This window comes from Glycine max, unplaced genomic scaffold (genome assembly GCF_000004515.6).
Source record: "Glycine max cultivar Williams 82 unplaced genomic scaffold, Glycine_max_v4.0 scaffold_117, whole genome shotgun sequence".
Taxonomy (NCBI): Eukaryota; Viridiplantae; Streptophyta; class Magnoliopsida; order Fabales; family Fabaceae; genus Glycine; species Glycine max.
This window is the reverse complement of record NW_024464762.1, coordinates 37535-64814: the sequence shown is the minus strand read 5'-3', so window position 1 is coordinate 64814 and position 27280 is coordinate 37535. Positions and strand designations below refer to the sequence as shown.

Here is a 27280-nt window from a genome sequence, read left to right as displayed (position 1 = left end):
CAGGAAGAAGTTTGGGTGTTTTATCTTTGGACACAAAATTAAGGCAGCTAGAGGCGTTTTTTGGGAAAGTACTGAGGCCAAATGATATTTTTTACTCGCATTTTGTACGGTTTGAAAGTCATAGGATCCAAAAAAAATTATATTGTGCACCAGTTTGATGGTGTAAATCCTCCAAATAGAAGCACGGAATAAATAAAACTGATTTGAATCCTTGCAACTATGGTTAAGTGCCTACGTTCTGTATTTTTTTAAAATTATTTTGAACACATTAATGATATTTGTGACTCTCTTTTTCTATGGTTTGAACGTCAAAGAAAGCAAGAAAAGTTATATCATGCACCAATTCCATGGAATAACACCTCAAAATAGAAGCACAAAATAAAAAAAAAAACAATGATTTGAACCCTTGCAACTATGGTTAAGTACCCTTGTTCTGTATTTTTTTTAAAATTATGTCGAATACATTGATGATATTGGTGACCTTCTTTTCCTATGATTTGAACATCATAGAATAAAAAAAAATTATATCATGCACCAGTTTTATGGAATAACAACTCAAAATAGAAGCACAAAATAAAAAAAAAAATATGATTTGAACCCTTGCAACTATGGTTAAGTACCCGAGTTCTGCATTTTTATAAAATTATGTCGAACACAATAATGATATTTGTGACTCAATTTTTCTATGGTTTGAACGTCAAAGAAAGCAAGAAAAATTATATCGTGCACCAGTTCCATGGAATAACAGCTCAAAATAGAAGCACAAAATCAAAAAAACTATGATTTGAACCCTTGTAACTATGGTTAAGTACATATATTCTATATTTTTTTAAAATTATGTCGAATACATTAATGATATTGGTGAGCTTCCTTTTCTATGATTTGAACCTCATAGAATCCAAAAAAAAATTATATCATGCACCAGTTCCATGGAATAACACCGCAAAATAGAAGCACAAAATAAAAAAAAAAAACAATGATTTGAACCCTTGCAACTATGGTTAAGTACCCATGTTATGCATTTTTTTTAAATTATGTTGAACACATTAATGATATCTGTGACTCGATTTTTCTATGGTTTGAACGTCAAAAAATCCAAAAAAAATTATATCGTGCACCAGTTCCATGGAGTAATACCTCAAAATAGAAGCACAAAATCAAGAAAACTATGATTTGAAATCTTGCAACGATGGTTAAGTACCCATGTTCTGTATTTTTTTTAAAATTATGTCGAACACATTAATGATATTTGTTACTCACTTTTTATATGGTTTGAACGTCAAAGAATTCAAAAAAAATTATATCGTGCAGCAGTTCCATGGAATAACACCTCAAAATAAATAAAAAACTATAATTTGAACCCTTGCATCAATGGTTAAGTACCCATGTTTTGCTTTTTTTTAAAAATTATGTCGAACACATTAATGATATTTGTGACTCGCTTTTTCTATGGTTTGAACGTCATAGAATCTAAAAAAAATTATATCGTGCACCAATTTCGTGAAAAATCACCTCAAAATAGAAATACAAAATCAAAAAAACTATGATTTGACGAGCAACAACATGACTACTAAAGAACCCATAATAAGACATAATGTTAGCGACTTCAGTGATGATGAGCAACAACATGATTTTGATGAACATGGTGAACCAAACAATTATGCGTTTTATTTGTATTGTGTGTATTATATTAATGTATTAATTATGTTATTTTTAATTTTTATTGATAGATTATTTAAACTTTAAATAAAAAACATTTAAAGTAACCTATATTAAAAATATATATATAACATGTTTTAAATAATAAAACATTAAAATAAAATAATAACATATCAAATAAAATCACAAAAAATATACTAATAAAATCAACTTAATATTATTTATTATATATTTAAATATATTTTTTAAATTTTTTATTTAAAATAAAAATAAAACCATAAAAATATTAAATTTAAAAGAAAAAACAGAATTACGAAAAGAAAAAAAATAGGTTAACATAACAAAAACATGTTTACAAATAGTAAAAAAGCATTTAAAAAATTTAACAAAAAGAAAAAAAAAATAGTTTTACAGATTTTTAAAGTTGTAAAACAAAATATGACTTTCGTTTTAAAAAAAAAGACTTTAAAGTCGTAAAAAAATAACATTTGCACTGAAATCGTACATATTTTTACGACTTCAATTAAAAAAATAACAAGTCGTAAGAGGTGTTACTACGTTAGAAGTCTTAACACCTTTTTCGACTTACCCCGTTTAGGATAATTTTTTAAAATATATTTTCGATTGGGAAAATTGAAATTTTTTTTTACCCGTAATTGATAAAAAAAACCCATAAATAGACTCTTTTTTCTCCTATTTTTACCTAATGTCAATAATATATAAGATGTTCAATTTTATAATTATGTTGATAGTTTTCTTTTTTTTATATATATAAGATAGTGAGTAAAAGGTAAATGTAAATAATCTTTCTATTCTTACCAATATCCATAATATCCAATTTCGTGAAAAATCACCTCAAAATAGAAATACAAAATCAAAAAAACTATGATTTGACGAGCAACAACATGACTACTAAAGAACCCATAATAAGACATAATGTTAGCGACTTCAGTGATGATGAGCAACAACATGATTTTGATGAACATGGTGAACCAAACAATTATGCGTTTTATTTGTATTGTGTGTATTATATTAATGTATTAATTATGTTATTTTTAATTTTTATTGATAGATTATTTAAACTTTAAATAAAAAACATTTAAAGTAACCTATATTAAAAATATATATATAACATGTTTTAAATAATAAAACATTAAAATAAAATAATAACATATCAAATAAAATCACAAAAAATATACTAATAAAATCAACTTAATATTATTTATTATATATTTAAATATATTTTTTAAATTTTTTATTTAAAATAAAAATAAAACCATAAAAATATTAAATTTAAAAGAAAAAACAGAATTACGAAAAGAAAAAAAATAGGTTAACATAACAAAAACATGTTTACAAATAGTAAAAAAGCATTTAAAAAATTTAACAAAAAGAAAAAAAAAATAGTTTTACAGATTTTTAAAGTTGTAAAACAAAATATGACTTTCGTTTTAAAAAAAAAGACTTTAAAGTCGTAAAAAAATAACATTTGCACTGAAATCGTACATATTTTTACGACTTCAATTAAAAAAATAACAAGTCGTAAGAGGTGTTACTACGTTAGAAGTCTTAACACCTTTTTCGACTTACCCCGTTTAGGATAATTTTTTAAAATATATTTTCGATTGGAAAATTGAAATTTTTTTTTACCCGTAATTGATAAAAAAAACCCATAAATAGACTCTTTTTCTCCTATTTTTACCTAATGTCAATAATATATAAGATGTTCAATTTTATAATTATGTTGATAGTTTTCTTTTTTTTTATATATATAGATAGTGAGTAAAAGGTAAATGTAATAATCTTCTATTCTTACCAATATCAATAATATAATGTTCAATCTTATAATTATGTAGGCGGTTTTTTTATATATAGAGAATGAGAGTTTGGTTTTATATCCGTTAGAATATCAATAATATAATGTCCTTTGACGGTTTTCTTTTATATATAGGGAGTGAGAGTTTGGTTTTATATCCGTTAGCATTGGAGGAGGCACTTGAGAAACTGAAGGAGGCTCTCCAAATCTTGAATTCTCCTTCCCCTTCTTCCCCAGCTGGATTCCTTAGGTTTCAGGTGGCGCTCCCTCCCAGTCCTAAGACCTTCACTTTGTTTTGCTCCCAACCCCACTCCTCCTCGGTCTTTCCTCTCATTTATGTTTCCAAGAACGACGCCGACTCTAAATCACTCTATGTCAATTTGGATGATAATGTGAGTCACCAGAAAGAAAGGTTCTTTTTGGTTTTTCATACCTCAGGTAAAGGTTCAACAGTCTTATTGCCATTACTTTAATAACTTTAAATACTAATTCTTTAGCCGCTCCCAGATTGAGTTAGATGAGCTGGAAAGTGTTTCCATTCTGTCAATGACCCTTGCATGGGATGAATTTTCCTTCTCTACTTTTCAAGAAGCCCATTATTCGCTTCAAGATTCTCTAGACCAGGTGCCTGACATGCCTTTTTGATATCTTTTCTGTTTTTGTTGTTTTATTTACCATCATTCCCTGCTTCTATCATTTTTCATGTAATTTGGAATATTTAACGTTAAATGGTCAATTCTTTTTTGTATCTTTTACACCTTTGTGAATAAAAAAAGGGAATCTTTCATTACGGTTTGGTTGGGCCTTTCTCTTTGTTTCCTATAATCTAGAGGATCCGTATCTTCTTCTTGGGTTCTGAAAAAATAAAAACATCAACTCCCTCCTGTATTTATGCTTGATGTTATTTCCTACGGTGTGGGTTATGTGTCATGTCTGGTATACGATTGACACATGTAAATCCAAATGCACTAGAGCTGCCCTCAAAAAACTCAATTTGGTAGAAGATAGATCTATTCCAAGGGTACAAGCTCATTTCTTTCCTAAGAATATGTAAGTTTTACTTGCAACTAGTTGTTACTTCCCTGAATTCCTTGTCCAAAAGTCAATGATGAATGTAACCATGGTTTTCTTGAACTGAGAAGCGTATTGGGTCAACATTTTGTCTGAGTTAGTGTGTAAAGCAAAAGAACTAGTGCAAGCATACAAGCTTCAAAATGTAGTTAAGACTGCAGACAACTTCTGTTCATGTTTGAAGCTTGATAGAAACACAGATGTTAGCTATAGTAATATGAGGAAGGCTGCTTCTTGAGAAGATTTGACTGACAACTATTTATTCTATCCAAAAGCTGTAGATCTTCAGTACAAGGATTTAAGGCATTTTCAGTGGCATTGGGAAAAGGGGGAGCCTGTCATTGTCAGCAATGTGCTTGAATGTACATCTGGTTTAAGCTGGGAATCGCTTGTCATGTGGCGTGCATTACGTCATGTAACTAATACCAAGCATGGCCAACATTTGGCGGAGAAAACAATTGATTGCTTAGATTGGACTGAGGTTTGCTTAATTTCCCAATCTTTAACTTTATTGACCATGGAGAGCTTTTTACACAAATTTCATTCTTCACCTTCATTCTCATGAAGATTATGTTTAATTGTTTAATGTTGGTACTTATTTTAACTGGAACCACTGCAGTTATGGCATTTGGAGAATTATTTAATATTAGCAATTTTTATGTTGTTGAATTTCCTACATGTTTCCTGAATTCAGTAACTCCACCTTTTCTGGATTGAGACTTGAGAGTTATTTCAGTGCATTTAATATTGTCAGTTATTGAATTCCATAGAGTCATCAGAACAGAATGTCCTTGAAATATTTTATGAAGTACTGAAAAATTACAATTTTTTGGTGGATGGTTCCACTTTAAGAAACAGTTTGTAGATGTTCTGCTATCTGGGTCATAAAGAGATACCGGCCTAAGGTGGAATGTTGGTAAACAAAACGCACATTAGGGTGATAATTAGAAATCATTTTTCTGAGTGTAGTTTTTATATTAGTCTCAAATTTTAAGCCCTTGTTTCATGCTTTATGCTGTCTCTCCATCATTCTCAAGAAATATGGCTAGTGTGATCAATTTATCCTGCTACCATCATCATCATATTCATCTTCTTAGTCCTAGGTTTTGCTCCTTATCTTATCATCTTAGAAAATTTTATCTCAATGTTTGGCTGTTTCTTGTCCCTGCCCCATTTTGCTGTTTTTGCTTTGCCTGCCCAGACCTTTCTTGTTGCCCTTGCATCCTTTGGTATGTTTGTCTAGTTCTTAGACTTGCAGCATCTAGCTGATGTTGGGTAAAATGTACTTTTTAGTTTTTTTAGATTGTTGAAAATGTTATTTTCGATTTGTACTCATTCTGTTTTTCTGTTTAGTAATCAGACTAGAGTAAATCATATCTGCTTTATTTTACTGATTTAGTAATTCTTTACTGCTTTTACTGGACTTGTTTATTCAGTTGCTGCTGATTTCTGAATTTCTCTTTTGAGGTATCGGTGAAATGCAGGGGGAAATTAATATCAACCAACTTTTTACTGGCTATACAAATGGTCGTAGGGATTGGCTTGCTTGGCCACAGATATTGAAATTAAAAGATTGGCCTCCTTCTAATTTATTTGAGGAACAATTGCCTCGTCATTGTGCTGAGTTCATATCTTCCTTACCCTTCAAGGAATATACTGATCCTCACAAAGGTTCTCTTAACCTTGCTGTGAAGTTGCCTAATGGTTCTCTAAAGCCAGACCTGGGGCCAAAAACATATATTGCTTATGGATTTCCTCAGGAGCTTGGACGTGGTGATTCAGTGACTAAGCTCCATTGTGATATGTCTGATGCAGTATGCTCTATTTGCTTATTTCTTTCCTGGGCTGTTATTTTCAAGGATTTCTTCTAAATTATTTGAACTTTTTAAATAGATTTCATATTGGATGGTGTATAGTTTGTAGGATGTATAAAGTGTTGTCTTTGATAAGCCATTGCATTTCTCTGTTCTGTTTCTTATGAGTAGTTTGTGGCTTCAGTTCCATGTCAGTTTTTAAGTTCTGTGCATTGTCTTCAATTCATAAACTCTCATTTGATTCTATATTTGACGAGTTATTTCCCTGGTTGTTATAATGATTGACTGATAATTAGAAAAACTACTCTTGTTATGATAGTAGAATCATCACATTAGTATGTTTAAGGACTTGAAATGAATGATGCCTTTGGCTTAGAGAAGGCTTTAATTTGCGTATATATACTTATGTCAGTTGCATAGATTTTCCTGATCAAACATTTGTTAGTGTTTTGTATATTTTGCTGTATGTGGCCCTGAGTGCATGCTTATCAATGAAGGAAATGAAGCATTTTTTTTTTTAATAATTTGGCTGTTTTAGGTAAATGTGTTGACTCATATTGCAGAAGTGAAACTGGATTCTGATCAACTTACTGTCATTGAGAAGTTGAAGCAAAAGCATCTCGAGCAAGAGAAAAGGGAGCTACTTGGTGATGATCAGGATGGAGAAACTAATGTTGACATGCTTAATAATTCATCTTCTACAATAAATGCTTTGGACAGGCAAAGTAGTGTTGAAGTCATGGAACAAGAAGGTGGATTATGTGATGGGAAAGAAGTTGATCAGTTTCATCAACCGTCTGGTAGTAATGAGGTTGCCATTGCTAATGAGGATGGCATTTCATATGGATCAGAGCTCCTAGAGGTTGACAAAGTAAAAATAAATCAAGGTGATTTGTTGTTTGGGGGGGGGGTGCTTCAGATGGTGCTCTCTGGGATATTTTTTGGAGACAGGATGTCCCTAAGTTGCAGGAATATCTGAAGAAGCATTTCAGAGTGTTTAGGTATGTCCATTGCTGTCCTTTAAAGCAGGTAAATTATTAAAATGACTCAGTAATCTGTCTGAGTACTCCTTATCAACCTGAGTCTTTTATAACAAATATTTTCACCTTTAGGTTAAAATTTTTTATATTTTTAAATTTTAATATTTGGAGCTTTGCACCCTTATAACAATGACATTCTCCCATTCCCTTATTTTATTCTGATAAAAATTTCAGTAAATATGCATGTCATAAAGGATTGGGTGAAGGATCAAGCTGCTAATAAATAGTTATTTAGAAAATAAAAAAAATGTTTCTTTGCTTATTTTATTATGTGGTAATGAGCTTTTCATTAATATGACAATAGATGCCATGCAATTGCAACTGTGTTCGTTCTTTAAACAAAGGCTGGGAATAGCATTATAGTGCAATTACCAGTCCAAAATATTCATTAATTTTTCAAATAAATATGTTTTATAATTTGCAAAGTGAGAGAGTACAACTGGGAAATTGAGTGTATCCGACTAGACCGAGTTTCCCAGTTCTTACTGGTTCAGTGTTGGGTTGATTACATGGCACCGGGTTAGATGCATATCCGATTTGATATGTGACCCGAACCGGTGCTATGCCCGGGTTCCGGTTTAACTGGTTGGACTGGCTGGTCCAGTCTGAGTTTTATAACACTGCACACAAGATCCCTTTGGTCTTGAATCACAGACAGTACACTGCCCACTTACCTTGTACTGAAATTCAACATTTTATTAAAAGAACGAAGACAGCACGTTTGAACTCTATTCATGTTACATTAGGTAAAGTTTATGAATTGTTTTTACTCTTTTTATTACAGCTCTAACAAAAAAACTAATTCAAATTCAATTTATAATATTTTTTTTTTTGCAGGATGATTGACTTTTGGATGTATAGGTCTTTACGCCTTTATCTTATTCTGCAATGACTCTGTGAGAGAGGAAGAATAAAAGGGAATGGAAGTTTGGAAAATTTTAGACTAGAAGAAAGCCAACTTAGAGTTGAGCTTTTTAAGAACAAATTCTATCTCAAAATCAATTATAAGATGAACAAGATTTTTAAAATTTAAATAACCAAATGGTCTAGATCTAAAAATAAGCTCTATTTCACCTAGATATCTAGCTTTGATGGTTGCCGAACACCTTAGATTTTGGGAAATTTAATTCATGTACCATAGAAAAAAGAAGAAAATTATTCATTTGCCAGGTTATTTCTAGTTGTTATGTTTATCTGTTGTATTTGTCTGAAGTTTGTCCTTGTTATGTTTGTCTCTTGTATTATCAGTTGGATCATGCCAATGAATTATCAAACTCCCTGAAAGAAAGTGCCAATATTAACACTGTTTGGGGATCGCTTATTGTTGAAGAATGCACAAGACTTGGTTTGATGGTGAGATGATCTGATAAATATTACATATGCACCAATATTAATGCATGATTCTGATTTATTCTTTTGTTTAGTATTTGTGTATTGCTCCTGATCTAGACCTTCCCCTGTTGCTGTTTCTGCTGCAAGTCACAAATTAATCACATGTATTTCATGCTTCGATGAGCGTTCACTTGCATATCATGCTGTTGGATATGGAAGAGGATCTCACATTCCAGCAGTAGCCATTACATCATCAGGCACTGCAGTTTCCAACCTTCTTCCTGCTGTATGTTTCATTATTTTCATGAATTTATTTTAGGGTAAAATACATTTTTGGTCCCCCTATAATGCTCAATCTGCAATTTTGGTCTCCTAGATACTTTTATTTTTCACTCAATGTTTGACCATGGATAATCAATTAACGGTCAACTAACAGAAGAACCAAAATCGCTGATTTTGAAAAATAGGGGGACCAAAATTGCGGATTGAGCATTATAGGGGACCAATAGTGTATTTTAGCCTTTATTTTATTTTGAATGTGTGATGATTTATTAATTTCATTCCTGTGACTTGGTTTGTTGTCATTCTGTATGCTGTTGCTAATACATGCATTATTGGAGTTCAATTGGTTGCTTTGCTGGCTCTTTTTTTGCACTTAGTTTTTACTTTTATTTCCATCAACTTGATTTGTAGTTTTCTCTTAGAGTTTAATTCCCCTCAAGGTTTGAATTGTATTTGCTTTTAGAGTTTAATTCAAATTCACTAACTATGATAATAATCTGATCATAAATTATCGATTATGATAAGAGTATTGATTTTTATAATAATTATTTAAAAATCGTATCTAAAATAATTTTTTAGAATAAATAATACATAGTAAATAATTTATGCACTGAAATTTTATAAAAACTTTTTACACTTTTATTTAATTATAAATTATCATATATAATAAGTCTGTTAACTTTTATAATAATTAATTTAATAATTTTTTATATGTCATCATTTCTAGTTAGTTGATTGAAAGTGTAAAAAACTTTTACACTATTATTTAATCACAAACTGTCATATGTGTGATAAACTTATTGATATTCATGATAATTATTATTAAAGTTATATGATAAATATTTCTAGTTGATTGATAATATAATTTTCTTGCACAAACAATGCACATGCCAATTAATTAACTCAATATTAAATTAATTTACAATTTTTTTTTACATTTGACAGTATATCAAAATAAAACTTAATGCACGTTGGTTTTATATTTTGTTATATTGTGTTCGTGTATTTTTTTATTTTTTTTTATACAGTGTTCATGTATTCAATATACTTAAAAATGAAACACTTTCATGCATTCAAGTGTACCCAACAAAATTCCAACACTATATTTTGGAGAAATATGGTTTCAATGTGTATTCTTTTTTAAATTTGTAAGAAGAATTTATTACTGTTTATGGTTAATATGGGCTGATATATATTTTTCCTGTAGGGACTGCAACCTAATCTACTAACTACTACTGAACTCTAATGTAGGTCAAGTCTGATCTGGCTAAAAATATCCAATCATTAGAACCAAACTCTAAATGTTATGTCTTGTAATGAGTGATTCTCTTACACTCTGAAGTATAACAATTTTACCTTATAAGAAGCCCATTCAATCATTAGAACCAAACTCTAAATGTTATGTCTTGTAATGAGTGATTCTCTTACACTCTGAAGTATAACAATTTTACCTTATAAGAAGCCCATTATTCGCTTCAAGATTCTCTAGACCAGGTGTCTGACATGCCTTTTTGATATCTTTTCTGTTTTGTTGTTTTATTTACCATCATTCCCTGCTTCTATCATTTTTCATGTAATTTGGAATATTTAAAGTTAAATGGTCAATTCTTTTTTGTATCAGTTTTTACACCTTTGTGAATGAAAAAAGGGAATCTTTCATTATGGTTTGGTTGGGCCTTTCTCTTTGTTTCCTATAATCTAGAGGATCCTTATCTTCTTCTTGGGTTCTGAAAAAATAAAAACATCTACTCCCTCCTGTATTTATGCTTGATGTTATTTCCTACGGTGTGGGTTATGTGTCATGTCTGGTCTACGATTGACACATGGAAATCCAAATGCACTAGAGCTGCCCTCAAAAAACTCAATTTGGTAGAAGATAGATCTATTCCAAGGGTACAAGCTCATTTCTTTCCTAAGAATATGTAAGTTTTACTTGCAACTAGTTGTTACTTCCCTGAATGCCAATATTTGTTTGACATGTTTCTTTAGTTGATATTTGTCTTTTGCATTTTCTTTTCCTTGGGTCTGGTTAAATGTTAATGCTCAAAAGGCTATTTTCGTTATTGTTGTATTTTTTTTGTATTATATGCTAATATTTTAAGATTTAAATACAATGCAGTGCAAACTATATTTGGGCCAAGCCCATATACTTTCAATAGTCTAATTCTAACTCAATCCATAATAACTCTTTAACATTGTTCCCAAATCCCAAGTTTGAGCATAAATATTAATCATGCCTAGCTTGTTACAAATGAAATAACAGTGTTTTCCGGTCACAACCTTTGTGAACAGATGTGTTAGTTGGTCACTTGCCCTTATGTGGGAGGTAGATATAAGATTTTGTTGAACCTTCTCTCTGATAAAATGACAATTTATATGCTTATTCCTCTCATGAAAAGCTGTTGTTGAAAGACAGAAAAACAAATACAACAGACGTTGGAACTGTGTCTTAACTACACAACAAAGTCTGCTTTATACAGTATGATTGCAATAAATATAATTATAGGAGATTTTATTCTTATATACATGATTTGATATGCCTATAAATCACATTCTAATCAAACGTGCCTATAATTACAAAGATCCTAATTAAATAAGGGAACAAATCATAAAAAAATATAAAAAGAAGAATGATTCTTAAGAGATCATCTAGGATATTCTAAAAATAGGGGGACTGAATGTCTTGATTTGGAAGAGGAATAAATTATTCAAGTTTGTTAAGATACAAATAATATTTTTGATCTCTTTAGGTGACTAACAAAATGTGCAGGTTGTGGAGGCAAGTCAAGATTTTGTGCCACTTATTTTGAGGCAAGTCAAAATGTGCAGTGGCTTTTAATATTTTAGAAAACTTAATGACCTTGGTTCAAATCCTATTTTGTGTTGTCGTCGACGATTTTACACTTCTAGTTTTGAATATATATACCCTAGGGTATTATTGTATACTACTGATGCTGTGTATTTGATACAGAAAATCGAAAAGAAAAATTGGATTCGAGGCCAGCACCTCCAGACAAGGTAAGAGTGGAAGGTAAGCTTAAGTTTTCATAATCTCCATTGTGCCTTACAATTGCTTTTTTTATACTAATTCCTTGGTAACATAATTTGACATTTTGTGCAAAGGTATATCTAAGGAATTATTGGCTAACAATTTATGGGTAAGCTTGTCTCCCTAAGGCAGGACCATCAACCATCTAGCAATTCTTCATTCCAGGTCAGCTTCCTTTCTCCCTTTCTTTCTTATACATAGTCTTATGGTGTACCCCTGGCCATCTTTGATTTTCCTTTTATCTGCACCCCTGGCTTCTGTATTTGGACCTCTGGTTTGTGTTCTCTGTTAACTGCCCCTTGTTCCTCAGCTTTTGTACCAGTATTCCGTATGGTGGTATAAAAATTAGAACAAAGGGAGCATAATGTTGTTTGTTCTTATTATGTTGTAGTTTTGAATTGTATAATGGTTTTTTTTAAGAGTGTCTATTATGCTAATGAAAAAGGATACGTTCACTGCACATTCAAAATTCATTTATGTTAATCACTAAATATGCATTATAATATTCATAATTAAATTCCTATGCTGCCATATAGTGCTCATCCAAAGTGATGGATGATGCTTTATTTCTAGCTTGGTCTTGGTTAAAAGCTAGAGAGAAAGATTTCAACACTCTTTTTAACCACTGGTCTACCAATCTTTCGGAGTCTTTTGGTTGAGTTGGGTTGGGTTTCCTGTATCTTCTGTGGTGTGGGGTCTTGGTTGGGTTCTTCTCTTTTTTGGAGGGCGGCACCATAGGTGTCTTGTATTTGTTCATCTTTCATCCGTACCTCTGGTACTGATATGTTTATATTAATACTATATATTTTCTGCCTTCCAAAAAAAAAAATTCATAATTAAATTGTGCCTTCCTCAATGTGGGAAAGAGGAAGGGAAAATTAATCACAATGTGGGAGGATGAAGTGGGGCCAGAATATGTAATGGTAATGGTCAGCAGACAAGTTATTTAGGAGAGACAAGATTCAACAAAGGCTGGAAAAGAGGAAGGGAAAATTAATCACAATGTGGGAGGATGAATTTGTGCGATGTAGCCAGTTTCCTTCTTTGATCCTTAAGGACAAGGCTGTAGCTCCAAGAAAGGGCCATGTTAGGACACATGGTTGAGTCATGGAGTAGACAACATAAGAGTTGGTCAGGAAATAGACAGATCAGGAAGCTGGTTAGCAGGAGTTAGTGAGTAATGATGAGTTGGAACTAGTTAGTTAGACTTGGGCATTGTTGAGAGCAGGCCAGCCAGTCATTGTGAGTGGTGCCCTAACATAAATTAATTCACTTATTATTGATAGATCCTTCACTTAATTTTCTACTCTCTTTTTGAAATTTGAAAAGAAGGAATGATTGTTTTCTATCCTCCTCCATTTCCGTCCAACCAAGCACACTGTAAGTGGAATGCATTATTATAACACATCTTTATTTGCCAAAAAGTCTTGATGCAGAAAAATGACAATATAGTACATACCATACAGCTATATGCAACATCACACATTTGGTTACCAAGGGTAGACAATTCCCAGTCTAGTATTCCAATTACTTGATCCTGCAGCAGAATGAAAACTGATCAGGCATAAGAACTGGCTTCTAAGATGCCAATGAATTATTATAAGTCCTAAATGCTAAATGTGTGTCTTGACACTGTCCAAACTCCAGAGTAAACTATACATGGCATTGAGAACATAAAGTTCTGTTTTTTTTTTTTTTTTTGATCCATAGGAATTGAACTCAGATACAGGAGGGGGTATACAACAAGTCACGCACATTGCTCAACCAACTGAACTAGATCCGTTAGTATTTCTGTTTTTAAATTACAGCAGTTATGATACTCTAATTTTGAGCATGACCAGATCAAAATGCTATGCATTAATAGTAGAACAAAGAAAAATACTTTTCAGCCAATGGAACTTTAGGAAAGTGTAAAATTTTATTATATGCACCTGCCATGATTGTTACTTTATGGACATGGGTCAGACACTTTATGGACCTGTCATGACTGTTACTTTCTTCTCCTGGAATGCACGTTTGCAGGGTATGTTCAATTCTTTTTGCATAATATTTATCATGTTTTGATTTGCTTGGCCTTGTATTTCAAATTGTGATGCTAACAAGTCTGAATTGCAACACAAAAAGGCTAAAGATTAGGGATGTTAATAATGTAATGATATAATTGATGAAGTTGGGGGGTGGGGAGCCTTTGTGTCTACAACTTTTTGGCTGCCTGTTTTTTTGTCTGTATTGGATTAGCCTTTGTGTTGCACCTTACCATAGTATTTGGCTGGAGAGGAGAGGTCTTTTAAAGAATAGCTTGTTTGGTTCAATGTTTGGTGGGGAAGGGGAAGTGAAGGGGCTATCATCCCTCCCCTCATTATTTACTCCCTTTCATTATTTGAGGATTTGGGTGGACAGAAAAATACTTAAATCGTTTAGACTGTGAAGGAGCTAATTTTCTGACATTCCAAGGGAAATATGAAAAATAAAATGTTGCATAGAAACCAAACCTCTTCCAGCATTCAGGAAAACTTGAAAAGCTCATCTTCTTGCATGACTATGGTCCTCAAAGTAGTCATGCATATCTCAGGGAACACCAGTTTGTTTACATAAGATGGCATCTTTGTTTGACCACCCCAACTATAGTTGCAAACTTTGTCAACTTTGCCCTTGTTATTTTCTCCACTGTTTTGGGTGCCTATTGGAAACTATCCATTATCCAGCAAAGTTTTGGGTAAAAGACATCTCATTTCAGCCTTCTGTAAACATAAAACAAAGAAACAGAAAGTGTAATTACAGAAGGATGAAATTTCAGTATACATAACCAGTCTTCCTTTTGTGTTTTCTTCAGGGTGACTGTATTTCCTGGGAATCTCACTTTTGATATCTTAATCATAGCAAAGCTCAAGGCTTACAATCTCTCCTAGAATATGTCAATCTTTCATTTGTCACAGTTAGGAGAATTTGGATTCTGGACCTTTCTAGTGGTTTCTCTAATTTGGATTCTTTCATGTCTTAACTCATTTTCCTAATTGAGAAAAGTTCACCATTGATAAATTTATTTGAAAATTCGAAGTTCCTTTTATGGAGAAGGCTTTTGCTTGGACTGAGGGATTGAATGGAATCAATAGTAGTGATTCTTGCATGATCAAATCTGATGTAGTTATATTTTTAATTTTACATTGTTTGATTGCTAATCTTTTGTAGAATAGCTATGAAGCATGGATACCTCTTTTGTTCAAAGTGTTGCCATGTTGGGCAAATTCATCTGAGGAAACACCTGTTTTGTCACCTTTAGTCCCAGTTTCATTATTGGGTAGTTCAAAAGGTGAAGACCAGAAGCAAAAAGTTGTTACTAAGCAAGTAAAAGTTCAAGCGGTATTAAAGGCAATAAAACATGTTTGAGATGCCTTATCACTGATCGTGATTGATTGCTTTTGGTTTTCAAGTTGGTTTTCTTACATTAAGGGCATGCTTGATAAACCTGAAAAGTTATACATTGAATGTATTATGTTTGAAAAAATTCTAATTTTAAGTGTTGACAAGTGCAGCAAAGAAAACCTATAGCATTTTGTATATCAAACATGACAACCAAAGTTTCCTATAACACTGCACTAAATTTTAATTTATTTTATTTTATCTTATTTCCTGTTTGTGACTCTTTGATATGTGAAATCACAAGGAGCTCTAACTAATCCAACTCAGGTTAGGTGGACCCATTTAAGGGGATAAAACTTTCCTAGTGCCTAATTTTTCTATTAACAAAGCTCAAACTTAATACCTTATTTAAATGAAACTAATCTTTTTTTTTTTTGCACGGCAAAAATCATAATATATTATAAATAAAATTCAGTACTAGATGTACTGAAATATACAACAAGAAAAAGCATAGGCATTTGTCACTTGGAACTAATCTTGTCACTTGGAATAATAGATGTTAACTTTTGGTGTTATCTTGATAGAGCATTTATTTTATTTAATTTTAACTTGCTAATCACATTTCTAGTATGCATGCTAAAGTGAACATAAGTATCATCACAAGTATGTTCAGCTTAGCAATAACATAAATATTGAAAAATTACAATGTTTTGTTACATTTATGTGGTGCCACTGCCTAGCTACTTGCTAAGAAACTTCTGTGTTTTAACCAACATGTTATTTTGCAGAAAAGTTGGCATCTAATTTTTTAGCCATTGAAATGCCTTCCCTGGTTTGCTGTGGAAAATGTCTTAATTTATGGTTTAAGAAGGATCTGATTAATATCTGACTAGTTGCACTTTTTACATACCTTGTTTTCTATGGTATTTTAGAGTCCAAAGAAGGTCAACTTGGTTGCTGCTCTGGTTCGTGGTATGCTTGTTAAAGATGCATTGATGCAGTTGGAATTGACAATAAAACGAGCAGCAAAAACTGTATATCAGGTAGTAACACTAGGTATTTTCATTGTCACCTCATTCGACAAGCTTGCAAAATCTATAATTTTAATTGCTTTCAAAGTTCCTCTGTGAATGCATCAGGTTTTGGTAAAAAAAAATAATTTAACTCATTCTTTGCCCCCTCCCCTAGCTCTTTTACTTTTTGTCATTGATCTCAAGGACCAGGTTTTCAATGAGGTTATATAATTTTTTACATGGGACAATGTCATGACAGTGAGTAAGAAGGAATTGCAAATTCATTTCCTTATTATATTTAATTTTCTAATTTCATGATTTTTTCCTACGTATAACACCAATATCAAATTCTCTAGGATTCTTGCTCTTCCATGCTTTATGGTGGTATTTAACATAACCATTTTTTGATAATTTAGTATTTTTCTGTACGATTTTATGGTGACAATAACATTTTTTGTTTCATGATTGACATTGGAAGCAAGCTGCGGGATACAATCAAATCTTTTGGCTGTGTGCAGGGAATTCTGATCTCAAATTGTCCACGGCTATGCAGCGAAATTCTTGACAAGTTGAACCACCCTTTTCTACCTGCATTATCTATATGCTTCCTTCCAGGTTTGTAACTCGAATACTACTTTAAAATAAGTAACAGAATGATTAGTATTGATCAATTAGAATAACTGGTAGGAACATTAGGATCTCTTTAGCGATGACAGAGTTCCAATATGTCACATCACAACCTTTTTATCATAGATATCCTTGTTTTATAGATAATGATTTCACAAATTATATTGTCTTGAGCTGGACTATTGCCTTTATTTCCTATTACATTTAATTCTGAAGCTAAAGAGTAGCAAGGATTTTCACGTGGCTCCTTTACTATTTAATTTACTAAATTTGTTAAATATTTCAAACCTGCAGACCAAAACTCACGTTTGTTTGATTACTAATTATTGTCCTGGAGGAGAACTATTCCTGCTTCTTGATCGGCAATTCTGAGTTACCCAATTCCGAGGAGAACTATGTCCTGAAAGAGGAATGCCGAGCTTCAATTCTGAGTTACCCAATTCCAATTCATGGTAAATTTTGTCTTTGCAATAGTTCTTGGATTAGGGTTAGCATATGTGGAGAAATCTTGTTCATTTGTTCAATCATTTTCTTTACTTTCTGCTGAATTTTCGTTGTGAATGCTTTGTTTTACTTATTAGTTGCTCACTCGTGTGGTACATAAGATGTTTGTTGTGGTTTTACATTGAGATGTTTTTATTAGCCCTTTAATGATGTTGGATGATACAAAGAATATTTATAACATTGTGATATTTGTGGTTGCTTGGTTTTCTTTATTTATGAATAAGAATAAAATACTAAAAGGGTGATACTTAGAATTTTTTTTTTTTTGTCAGCAAAAAAAGAAAAAAAAAAAAAAAAATATATATATATATATATATATATACAGAGGTACTGTGATTACAATAAAATCCAGATAAATGGTTCCCAAGCCAGACTAGACAGTTGACAGCAGTCTTGCTGGGAACCAAACTAGACAGCTTGGTTATACAACTATCAATACACTATGACTGCTACCCTTGTCTAAAAATGAAAGCCTCTCTAAGGTTAGATGACCACTGATTGTAATGAGATATAAAATCTTTCTCATAGTTTCTGAGCCACGTCCAAAGTAAAAATAGGGAGTCCTCCATTAGTTTGTTTCCGTTGAAAGTCCCACTTGAAAATATAATCTTGTTCCTCAGCTGCCATACAGACCATGTAAGAGCCACCCACCAGGACCTCCATCTAGAATATTTATAACATTGTTGTATTTATGAACAGGGTTGAGGATGTTGCAAGAGTCTGGGATCCTTGCTGACCAGTGACCAGGGTTGAGGATGTTACCAAGAGTCGAAGACAGTTGCTGCTAGAATGTATGCAGCTTTTCTTTGTAAATGAATTTGAGCTAGTTGTAAGATTGTCACAATAGTTTTCTTAGCTATAGGAATTTGTTGGTTTTGAGCCAATTGATGACCAATCATAATCTTCCAGGCTGAGAGGTAGTTGATTTGTTGTCTCTTTTGATGTGTAGGTCAAGGTAAAGAGAAACGTTGTTAGTTAGTATCCTTTTAAGGTAAAAAAAAAAAAGGAAGATTTTACGTATAAGCGGAGCTGCACAAAGGTAGGTAGCATTTATGATTTAACTGTTTGTTGGGTTGACTTGGTTTTCTTCAGTTTTGTAGAAGGTACTAAGATGTAGGCATGCTAGATCCTTATTGCTTGACTGTTGACTGTCCAAGCATTCTAGTAATACTGATTTGATATGGCTTATACTTATTTCAAGCTTTCTGGTAATACTCATTTCATAACGGCACTTAAAATTTTTTCAGTTGGATGGAAAGGCTACTTGTGTTTTACTGATTTCATATGGCTTATACTCATTTCATATGAAAATTAAAAAATATCTAGAAATTTTGTTAATGAAAGTCCGATGACATTTTAAATCCAATGTACATCATTCCACAGGAGACAAAGCTATTGATATAAGGAGTAAGCACTACATAGTATAACCTAGGATACAAAGCTATTGATATTAGGAGTAAGCACTACACATTGTGCTATGAGGAGCACTTCATGGAACAAGAAAGAATTGCAATAAAATTCCATTCTTAGCATGTAAGTCACTTTTCTGATCCATTCTATGTTAGTATCACATCACAACGTAGTCTGTAATACAGATGAATAGGAAAGCAGGTAACTTTTTTTTTTTGGAAGGCAGAAAATATATATATCATTAATAGGTAAAACAGTACCAGAGGTACCAAATAGTAGAAATACAAGGCACCAGAGTGCTACCCTCCAAAATAACACACATACTCAACAGAAAACATTCAGACCCAAACCCATCTAGGCAAGAAAAGTAGATATATTAGAAGACCAGTAATGGAAGTTAATACTGAAATCTTTATCATAAGCCTTTAACCATGACCAAGCTAAGAAAATAGCATGGTCCATGACTTTATAGGGATCAAAAGGTTTTCCTTGGAAAATCAATTGATTCCTATGCTGCCATATAGAATTAGTTAAGGCTATCCACCACCCACATCTTGAGCTGTAATTCACATTTGATCCGAACCCTTCGCAGAATTGGTACAAATGGTGAATTGGGTTAATGGAAAGGGGACCTACTACCCGAACCCATCTCATAGATTCCCACCACAGACCATTTGTCATTTTACAATTGAAGAGCAAATGACCCACATCCTCTTGCACACAGCCACATAAGGAACAGGTGTCTTCCTGAATACTGACACTTCTTCTTAGGAGGTTGACCTTGGTAGGAAGCCTATTTCTAAGAAGTCTCCAACAGAAGATCGCCACCCGGGGGGGAATATTCAGCTTCCATATTGCCTTAAAAATGTTGCTATCAGAATTTGCTGAAGTGGTGTTCATGCATAAGTTATAAGCAGACCTAGTAGAATACTGACCATTAGATTCGGCCAACCACAATATGTTGTCTTTCACCTGTCTTTGGATAGGAACAGAGCTGATATCCTCCATAAACTGCACAACCAAGAGACTTTCATGATCAAAGAGGTTCCTCCTCCACCTCAAGTCCCATGTCCAGATATTATGAGTAAAATGGCCCATTTGGGAGATATGATCCTTTTGCTGTCTGCTTATGAGGAATAACTGATGATACTTCTGCTGCAAATTGTATTGTTCCCCTAGCCAATTATCAGTCCAGAATTTGATACTTTCCCCACTTCCAACCTTCCAAGACAAATTGTCTTTAAAAATACTGCAGTCTTCCTGGTGATACAGATTTCTAATATCTTTCCACCATTGGGAAAAGCCCCTTTTGGTAGAACCATTCTGGAATTCAGACCAACCACCATATTTTGAAGCTAAAATTCTGACCCAGGGCTGCTGCTGATTAGATGCAAATCCCCATATCCATCTACCCATCAAAGCTATGTTGAATTTAGGGATATCCTTTATCCCTAAGCCTCCATCATTCTTAGACAGACAAATATCTTCCCATTTTACCCAAGGAATTTTTTTGTGGTCGTTATCACCACCCCACAAAAAATTCCTTTGGAGGGAGATCAGCTTTTTGGCTACCTTCTGAGGAATTTTAAAAAAGGAGAGAAGATAAGTTGGAATGGCATTAAGAACAGAATTTATAAGAGTGATCTTCCCAGCCATGGATATATCTCTTTGAGCCCATTTGGCTAATTTAGACTTGAATTTATTGATGAGAGGCTCCCACACCAGCTGACTTGAAGGATTAGCTCCAATAGGTATGCCTAAATAGAGGAAAGGATACTCCAGCTGTCTACAGTGCAGAATATTAGCTGCTTCCAAAGCCCAATTAACTCCCCCACCTGTAATCCCAAACTGACTTTTGGCAAAATTAATCCTTAACCCAGAGACTAGCTCATATCCTCTTAATAAGGCCTTTAAAATATGAATGTTCTCCCACACAGCCTCTCCTACAAAAACAGTATCATCAGCATACTGCAATATATTTACAGGTTCCTTCTTCTTCCCAACCAAGAAGCTTCTATAGAGGTTCTTGTGGACTGCTTGTCTCATCATACCAGTAATACCTTCACCCACGATATTGAAAAGCAAGGGGGCTAGGGGGTCCCCTTGCCTCAAACCCCTAGAAGGGTTAAATTCCTTAGAAGGGCTGCCATTGATCAAAATTGATATAGATGCTGAGTGGAGGCAAGCTGATATCCAAGATCTCCATTTTGGACAGAAACCCAATCTGAACAGCATGTAATCCAAAAAAGACCAAGAAACTGAATCATAGGCCTTTTCAAAGTCTACCTTAAAAATCATCACAGGTTTCTTCTTTCTCCTTGCTTCCTCAACCACTTCATTAAGGATCATAATACCATGAAGGATGTGTCTTCCTTTAATAAAGGCTGACTGCCTTTCATCAATTAACCCATCCATGACAGATCTCAGTCTGTTAGATAGCAACTTAGCTATAACCTTATACATACAGCCTATCAAGGAAATAGGCCTATAATCATTGAAGGATTGAGGATGATTCATCTTAGGAATTAGAGCCACAAAGGAAGCATTGGTGCCTCTAGGAAAGCTGGCATGAGCATAGAATTCATCCACAAATCTTCTAAACTCTGGTCTCAAGATATCCCAAAAAAATTTGATAAAATTGAAGTTAAGGCCATCTGGCCCAGGGCATTTATCACCTCCACAACTCCATACTGCTTCTTTGATCTCTTGGTCAGAGAAGGGAAAAGTCAGATGCTCTCTTTGTTCTTGAGATATAGATCTAAAAGGGACCCCATCCAATTGCGGCCTTGAATAATTCTGTTCAGTAAATCTGGTCTGAAAATAATTAACAGCTGCCTTCTTCACTGAAATAGGTTGCTGTACCCACACTCCATCAATATAAATTCCTGGAATAGCATTGTAGGCTCTCCTATAATTTATAATTCTGTGGAAATACCCAGAATTACAATCCCCCTCTTTCAACCAAGATACCCTAGACTTTTGTCTCAACAAAGATTCCAATGCATTTGAAGCATTCCACAGATCCTGCTGTAGGGAATTTCTAATTTGGATCTCTTGGTCAGACAGAATACGATTAGAAGCTAAGTCCTCCATCTCATTCAGTTTCTTCTGGATACTGGATATTTTGTTAGCATCAACAGTCCCCTCACCCTTACTCCATTGCTTTAAGACAGCTTTCAAGTTTTTCAACTTATTTTTTAAGGCAATACTCCCCCAACCTCCCTGCTGGTCATTACTCCAGGTGTCTCTCACCAATTTCTGATATTGTTTCTGTTGCAGCCACCAATCAAAGACCCTAAAGGGCTTAGGGCCCCAGTCCACCATGTTAGTTTGCAGAATGATTGGACAATGATCCGATAAGTCCCTTTGCAGAACATGTTGGCAGCAGTCAGGCCACAAAGACAACCATTGGTCCGAGACCAAGAATCTATCAAGCCTACTTTTCACATAACCATTAGGCCTAATCCAGGTATAGTTAGGTCCGACAGATTTAATTTCCTGAAGTTCCAAATCAGAAATCCACTGATTAAAAGTTGCGATATCATGGGGGTCTATTCTTCTTTGGGATAAGCTGACTCTTTCCTCTGCACTTCTAATGCTGTTAAAGTCCCCAAGAACACACCACAGTCCCCCTGGGTTAGAGACTTTCAACTGCCTTAGGTCATCCCATAAAGCTTTCTTCCCATCAAGGTCACATGGTGCATATACATTTACAATCACCAGCCTCTGATCATTTAGAATGCATCTCCCTTCAAGCATTAAAAAGCTCCTACTTTTCACCCTCCTTACAACCTCCAAAGTGGAATTATTCCACATACATAACAACCCCCCAGCAGCTTGCACAGAGGGAACATAGTCCCATTGAGCAGTAGAATCCCCCCAAATGGCCTGACAAATATTCTTATTAAAATTCTCCCTTTTAGTCTCTTGAATGCACACAAGGTCCACCTTGTGTTTTGAGATAATTCTTCTTATAGCAGCCCACTTAACCCCCCTCCCCAAACCTCTTGAATTATAGGAGAGTATAATCATGATCGTGGTTTTTTAATTCCCTTCTCTCCTGCCATCAAAGCATCTCTGTTCTCCATGGATAATAACATCTCCTCTACCTTGCTGTCTTGATCCCCATAGGATAAGCCCATTTCCATTAGAAGGGCACTTTGCATATGAAAAGAGTCCTTCGATATATGGGTCAGAAAATCATCCTTAGAGCTTGTGATTAAATCTGACTTGTCTTGTAAAGGAGGCAAAAACTCAGCGTGGGGCTCTGAATTGCAAACCCCAAATGGGTCCTCCAGCTGATGGGCTTTGGATTTACTTTTCATCATCTCTTTTCTTCTCACATACACCTTATTAACTGAAGAGGTTGGGCCTATAAGCTGGCCCAATTCCTCAGCTACCAACTCAGAGGGAAGTTGCGTAGCTGTATCCTTGTCCTTATCCGTGACTTGAACTTCATAAGGTATATTTGCCTCAAGGGGCAAAGCTTCCTCTTTGTCCTCTGTGGGACCTTTTTCTGGCCTATGTTGGGTATCCACAATAGTGTAAGTCAAATGGGCCTGGTCTAGAAAGCTGTCTTTGACAGGATGCTTTGCCTTTAACATGATACCCTGCATATCCCTTTCAACATCTTCATTTAAGGCTGCTCCATTTCGGGGAAGTTGGCCGTTGGACGATGTCAACGCCACCTCTGCCCCTATACCCTGCATGATTTGAACTTTATCCTTCTGAAATGGTTTCGCGTCATCATGGATGAAGGACCGGTCCTTGCAGCTACGAGCTAGGGTCTTTACCCAGTGGTCTCTACGCGGATTAGGCGAGAGGAGAGTGTCTCGGTCGTCGAAGTCTGCACCAAGGTTGTCGTCGGATACTCCGTCGGGGAAATCGACGCCGGAAAAGACCCTTGGGTGGAGCACGTCCCCTGATGCCGGGGTGTTTGGCTGGGTCGAGTATGGGGAAGGGGGAAGCCAGGATACATGGTAAGGACACTTCTTTGACCTACCCAGGCTCGTCGTGTCCTCCACAACTTGGAGGACGTACTCGATCCCGTCAATAATGGCCGGAATATTCGCCTGAAGCGAAGGTTCCTTCTGCGTCCGTACGAGGATACGTGCCACATCCAGTCGCCGCCTAGCCTCCACGTATTCATCTACTTCAACCACCTCCCCCACTTCCGCCAACACCTTCGCCATAAGCTCCTCTTCCCACACTGTCAGAGGGAGACCCCAGAGAAGAACCCAGGTGAGTCTATGTGTGGGTCTTATCTCCGGAGACCATTTTTGGAGCTCCGATATGGGAGTAGACCCGTTGTCCTTCTCTTGGTCTATGAGACGAGCAGCCTTGGACTCATCCATGTCAGGGAAGATGACCCAGTCGTCCGCCCAGTAGCAAGGACTAGAATCGTCTTCAACCACCCATTTCAACTCCTCCTCCAACCTCTCAAACATTCCCCTGTTCTTTAGTCTTGCTGTCCAGGCCTTAGAAATCCACTCAGAATTCGCCTTGGTTGATTGCAGGATGACTGGGCTATAGTTCGTCTTATCGGACCCAGGCATCACTACCAACGACTTCATAGGTTCTGTTTCGCCATGTACAGGTTCCTTCACTACCGTAGCATATGATCGAGGTTTATCCCGGATATTGTTTTCCACCTGATCAGCTTTATCCCCATTACCATCTTTGTATACCTGTGGAATATCCCCCTCACCACGAATAGAGGTCCCTTTTTCACGAGTGTTTACCACCTTCCCCCTTTCGAACTTCGGTCTATTAACGAACACTTTCACCCCGTCGATGAAAATGTTGTTATCAAGCTGCCTCTCCAGTCTTTGCTCATCCATCACACCTTTGAACCTCACAAAGCCGAACCTATGACCCAACTTATTCTTGGTTCTGGGAATAAATACTTCTACACCTTTCCCCACTTCTGGAAGATGCGCCACAAGTCCTTCTCCATCATCCCTTCAGGGAATCTAGAGAAGTAAAAAGTCGTGATACCAGCCTTATCTCTCCATGTCACCTTCTGTCCTACCTGTTGATGGCTGCTACGACCCGGTCCATCTCTATTGGTCACCTCTTTCGTTTTCTTCTTGCGCGTTACTTCAACCCAGGTACCATGATTGTCAGCATCGAAACTCTGGTCCTTCTGGTAAACGTATGCAATACGTGAGGGTGAGTAGTCTTCATCAGCCCACCAAGAACGCCCTGTGTTGCTCCTTGGCCCCCTTCTATGGAAGTTGTTCCTGTCATCTACGGCTCTCTGCGTGTACACTCTCTCCCTCGGTCTACCCTCTCTCACTCTCACCCTGTCTCTATCCCACACTCTCGCTCTGTACCTATCATGAACTCTCTCACTCTCTCCCTCTCTGAATCTCTGTCTCTCACTATCTCTGTATCTCTCTCCCTCTCGTACTCTCTCTCTCACTCTGTTTCTCTCTCTCATTCTCTCACCACAAATCAAGTACAATTTAGAGAGGAAAGCAGGTAACTTAATTTCCCAAATGCTAGAGAGTTGGAAAATTTAGGGCTGGCTCACCTTTGTCTAGGAAGAAAATGGCATTCTTACTTTTAAGTATGCAAGATGTTATACATAAATAATAACTCCAAAGAAATACCTTTAAGATCTCAATGTTATATTGTCTTGAGCTGGACTATTGCCTTTATTTCCTATTACATTTAATTCTGAAGCTAAAGAGTAGCAAGGATTTTCACGTGGCTCCTTTACTATTTAATTTACTAAATTTGTTAAATATTTCAAACCTGCAGACCAAAACTCACGTTTGGTTTGATTACTAATTATTGTCCTAGAGGAGAACTATTCCTGCTTCTTGATCGGCAACCAACTAAGGTTCTCAAGGAAGATGCCGTGAGGTATATCATCCTACCATTGACAGATCCAGAATTTCTCTTTGATGTTAGAAAAAAATAGTCTAATATTTCATCAGAAGAAAAATAATATAAACTTCATTAAAAGGATATGAGAGAATTGAAAACAATAAAAATTAAAAGGATAAAAAGATAACATTAGTACTAATTTATTTTCTCTTTCATCTTTTTATAATTTTATAATTATCTTATGGTGTAGACATCTATTTTTTTTTATGGGGAGAAAAAAATAGTTTAGTATTTTCAAGTATATAATTTTTGCATGTTCAATTTCTTAAGGTTATCTACTCAATAGTAATAAATGTGCAGTGACTTAAATAGTTTAGAAACCTAATGACCTTTGGTTCAATCCTATTTTGTGTTGTTTTTCTGTATTTTTATATTAACATGTTAAAAAACAACAAAAAGTAGCTTAAACCACAAAAAAAGTAATGTACTGGGCTATGTGAGAAAGCAATAAACAAACATTAGGCAGCGTGTGAGAACGGTAGACAGGTGTAGGACTATGTGAAAGTAGATATAATAGACAAACCAAAGTATATTGGAAAGTGAGAGAGTACAACTAGGAAATTGAGTGTATCCGACTAGACCGAGTTTCCCATAGGTCTGTGTGAATGACCACTGGGTAGTGTAACGCGCTGTTCGTCGTTATGTCCATCATCGAGACCGCTACTGCACCGTCGTGGGTCTTCGCTGTTTGGCTGCTCCGTCGTGACCCAGTCTCCACTTTCTTTTGCGCCACGTGGGTTCTTTCCACCATGACCCACTCACCAACTTCTTTCTCCACCACTTGGGAGGATTAATATCATACCTTGAAGAATTTGAGTCAAGAAGCAAGGGGTCAACCACCTTAAGAGCTATTGGACTAAGAAGCACTCCAAATTGAGTAAAACATCAAAGATAGAATAGCCACCAAAATTGAGGACTTTTTTTTTTTGTAATTTTGTAATTGACAATTTGCTTTGCTTTCAAATTTTGTAACAAAAAGGCCTTTCATTGGAAGTAAGTTGGGAGCCTCCAATAGGTCACCCCACTTCCATTTGTGTGTAATAATTTTAGGCAATTTTCTCTTAGGATAGTGAGTGTTTTGTTGGGAACCTTAAATAAGATCATCCAAACACTCTTAGGATCCGCCTAGTTTGCATTTCTTGCACTTTAATTTCTTGCTTATATTCATAGCTTATTTTCTTTACTCTTCATTGTCAAACCGCCTAGGTAGCTTATCTTTGCTTATTGTTTGTCTCTTTGTTTCCTTACTTGTGATTTGTCATATAGGGAATTGGAAAGGAAGATTGAAGTCATACCTTGAAGAATTTGAGTCAAGAAGCAAGGGGTCAACCACCTTAAGAGCTATTGGACTAAGAAGCACTCCAAATTGAGTGAAACATCAAAGATAGAATTGCCACCACAATTGATGA

The 27280-nt window shown here is 34.9% G+C and overlaps 1 protein-coding gene and 1 long non-coding RNA gene across 6 annotated transcripts; both read left to right on the top strand.

The window, feature by feature from the left end:
• The first annotated feature begins 3617 nt into the window (after nt 1–3617).
• Nucleotides 3618–10695, top strand: LOC106794317 (lysine-specific demethylase JMJ25). Of its 5 annotated transcripts, XR_005890610.1 has the most exons (7): nt 3618–3913; nt 3983–4099; nt 4822–5027; nt 6031–6360; nt 6899–7361; nt 8238–9018; nt 10266–10695. XR_005890610.1 is itself a non-coding variant. In XM_041013718.1 (6 exons), exons 3-5 carry the CDS (start codon nt 4941–4943, stop codon nt 7337–7339), a joined length of 858 nt encoding a protein of 285 aa, XP_040869652.1. In that variant the 5' UTR covers nt 3618–3867; nt 3983–4099; nt 4822–4940; the 3' UTR covers nt 7340–7361; nt 8238–8684. The 5 variants fall into 5 exon arrangements, 4 of the variants coding, with proteins under 4 accessions (XP_040869652.1, XP_040869651.1, XP_040869653.1 ...); XM_041013718.1 differs by lacking the exon at nt 10266–10695 and having other exon boundaries at nt 3618–3867; nt 8238–8684; XM_041013717.1 differs by lacking the exon at nt 10266–10695 and having other exon boundaries at nt 3618–3867; nt 3973–4099; nt 8238–8684.
• Nucleotides 10696–11983: 1288 nt separating this feature from the next.
• LOC106794315 (uncharacterized) lies at nt 11984–18590 on the top strand. Its single transcript, XR_005890614.1, has 6 exons — nt 11984–12045; nt 12138–13305; nt 13774–13844; nt 16955–17051; nt 17358–17515; nt 18267–18590. It is a non-coding gene; the product is annotated as an uncharacterized lncRNA (long non-coding RNA).
• Nucleotides 18591–27280: the final 8690 nt, after the last annotated feature.

What these genes read in the sequence shown, in the direction of transcription:
- LOC106794317 (XM_041013718.1), top strand. Translation starts at nt 4,941, where the DNA reads ATGTGGCGTGCATTACGTCATGTAACTAATACCAAGCATGGCCAACAT. An exon ending in ATTGCTTAGATTGGACTGAG is followed by an intron (nt 5,028 to 6,030) that starts GTTTGCTTAATT and finishes GGTGAAATGCAG; the next exon opens with GGGGAAATTAATATCAACCA. An exon ending in ATTGTGATATGTCTGATGCA is followed by an intron (nt 6,361 to 6,898) that starts GTATGCTCTATT and finishes TGGCTGTTTTAG; the next exon opens with GTAAATGTGTTGACTCATAT.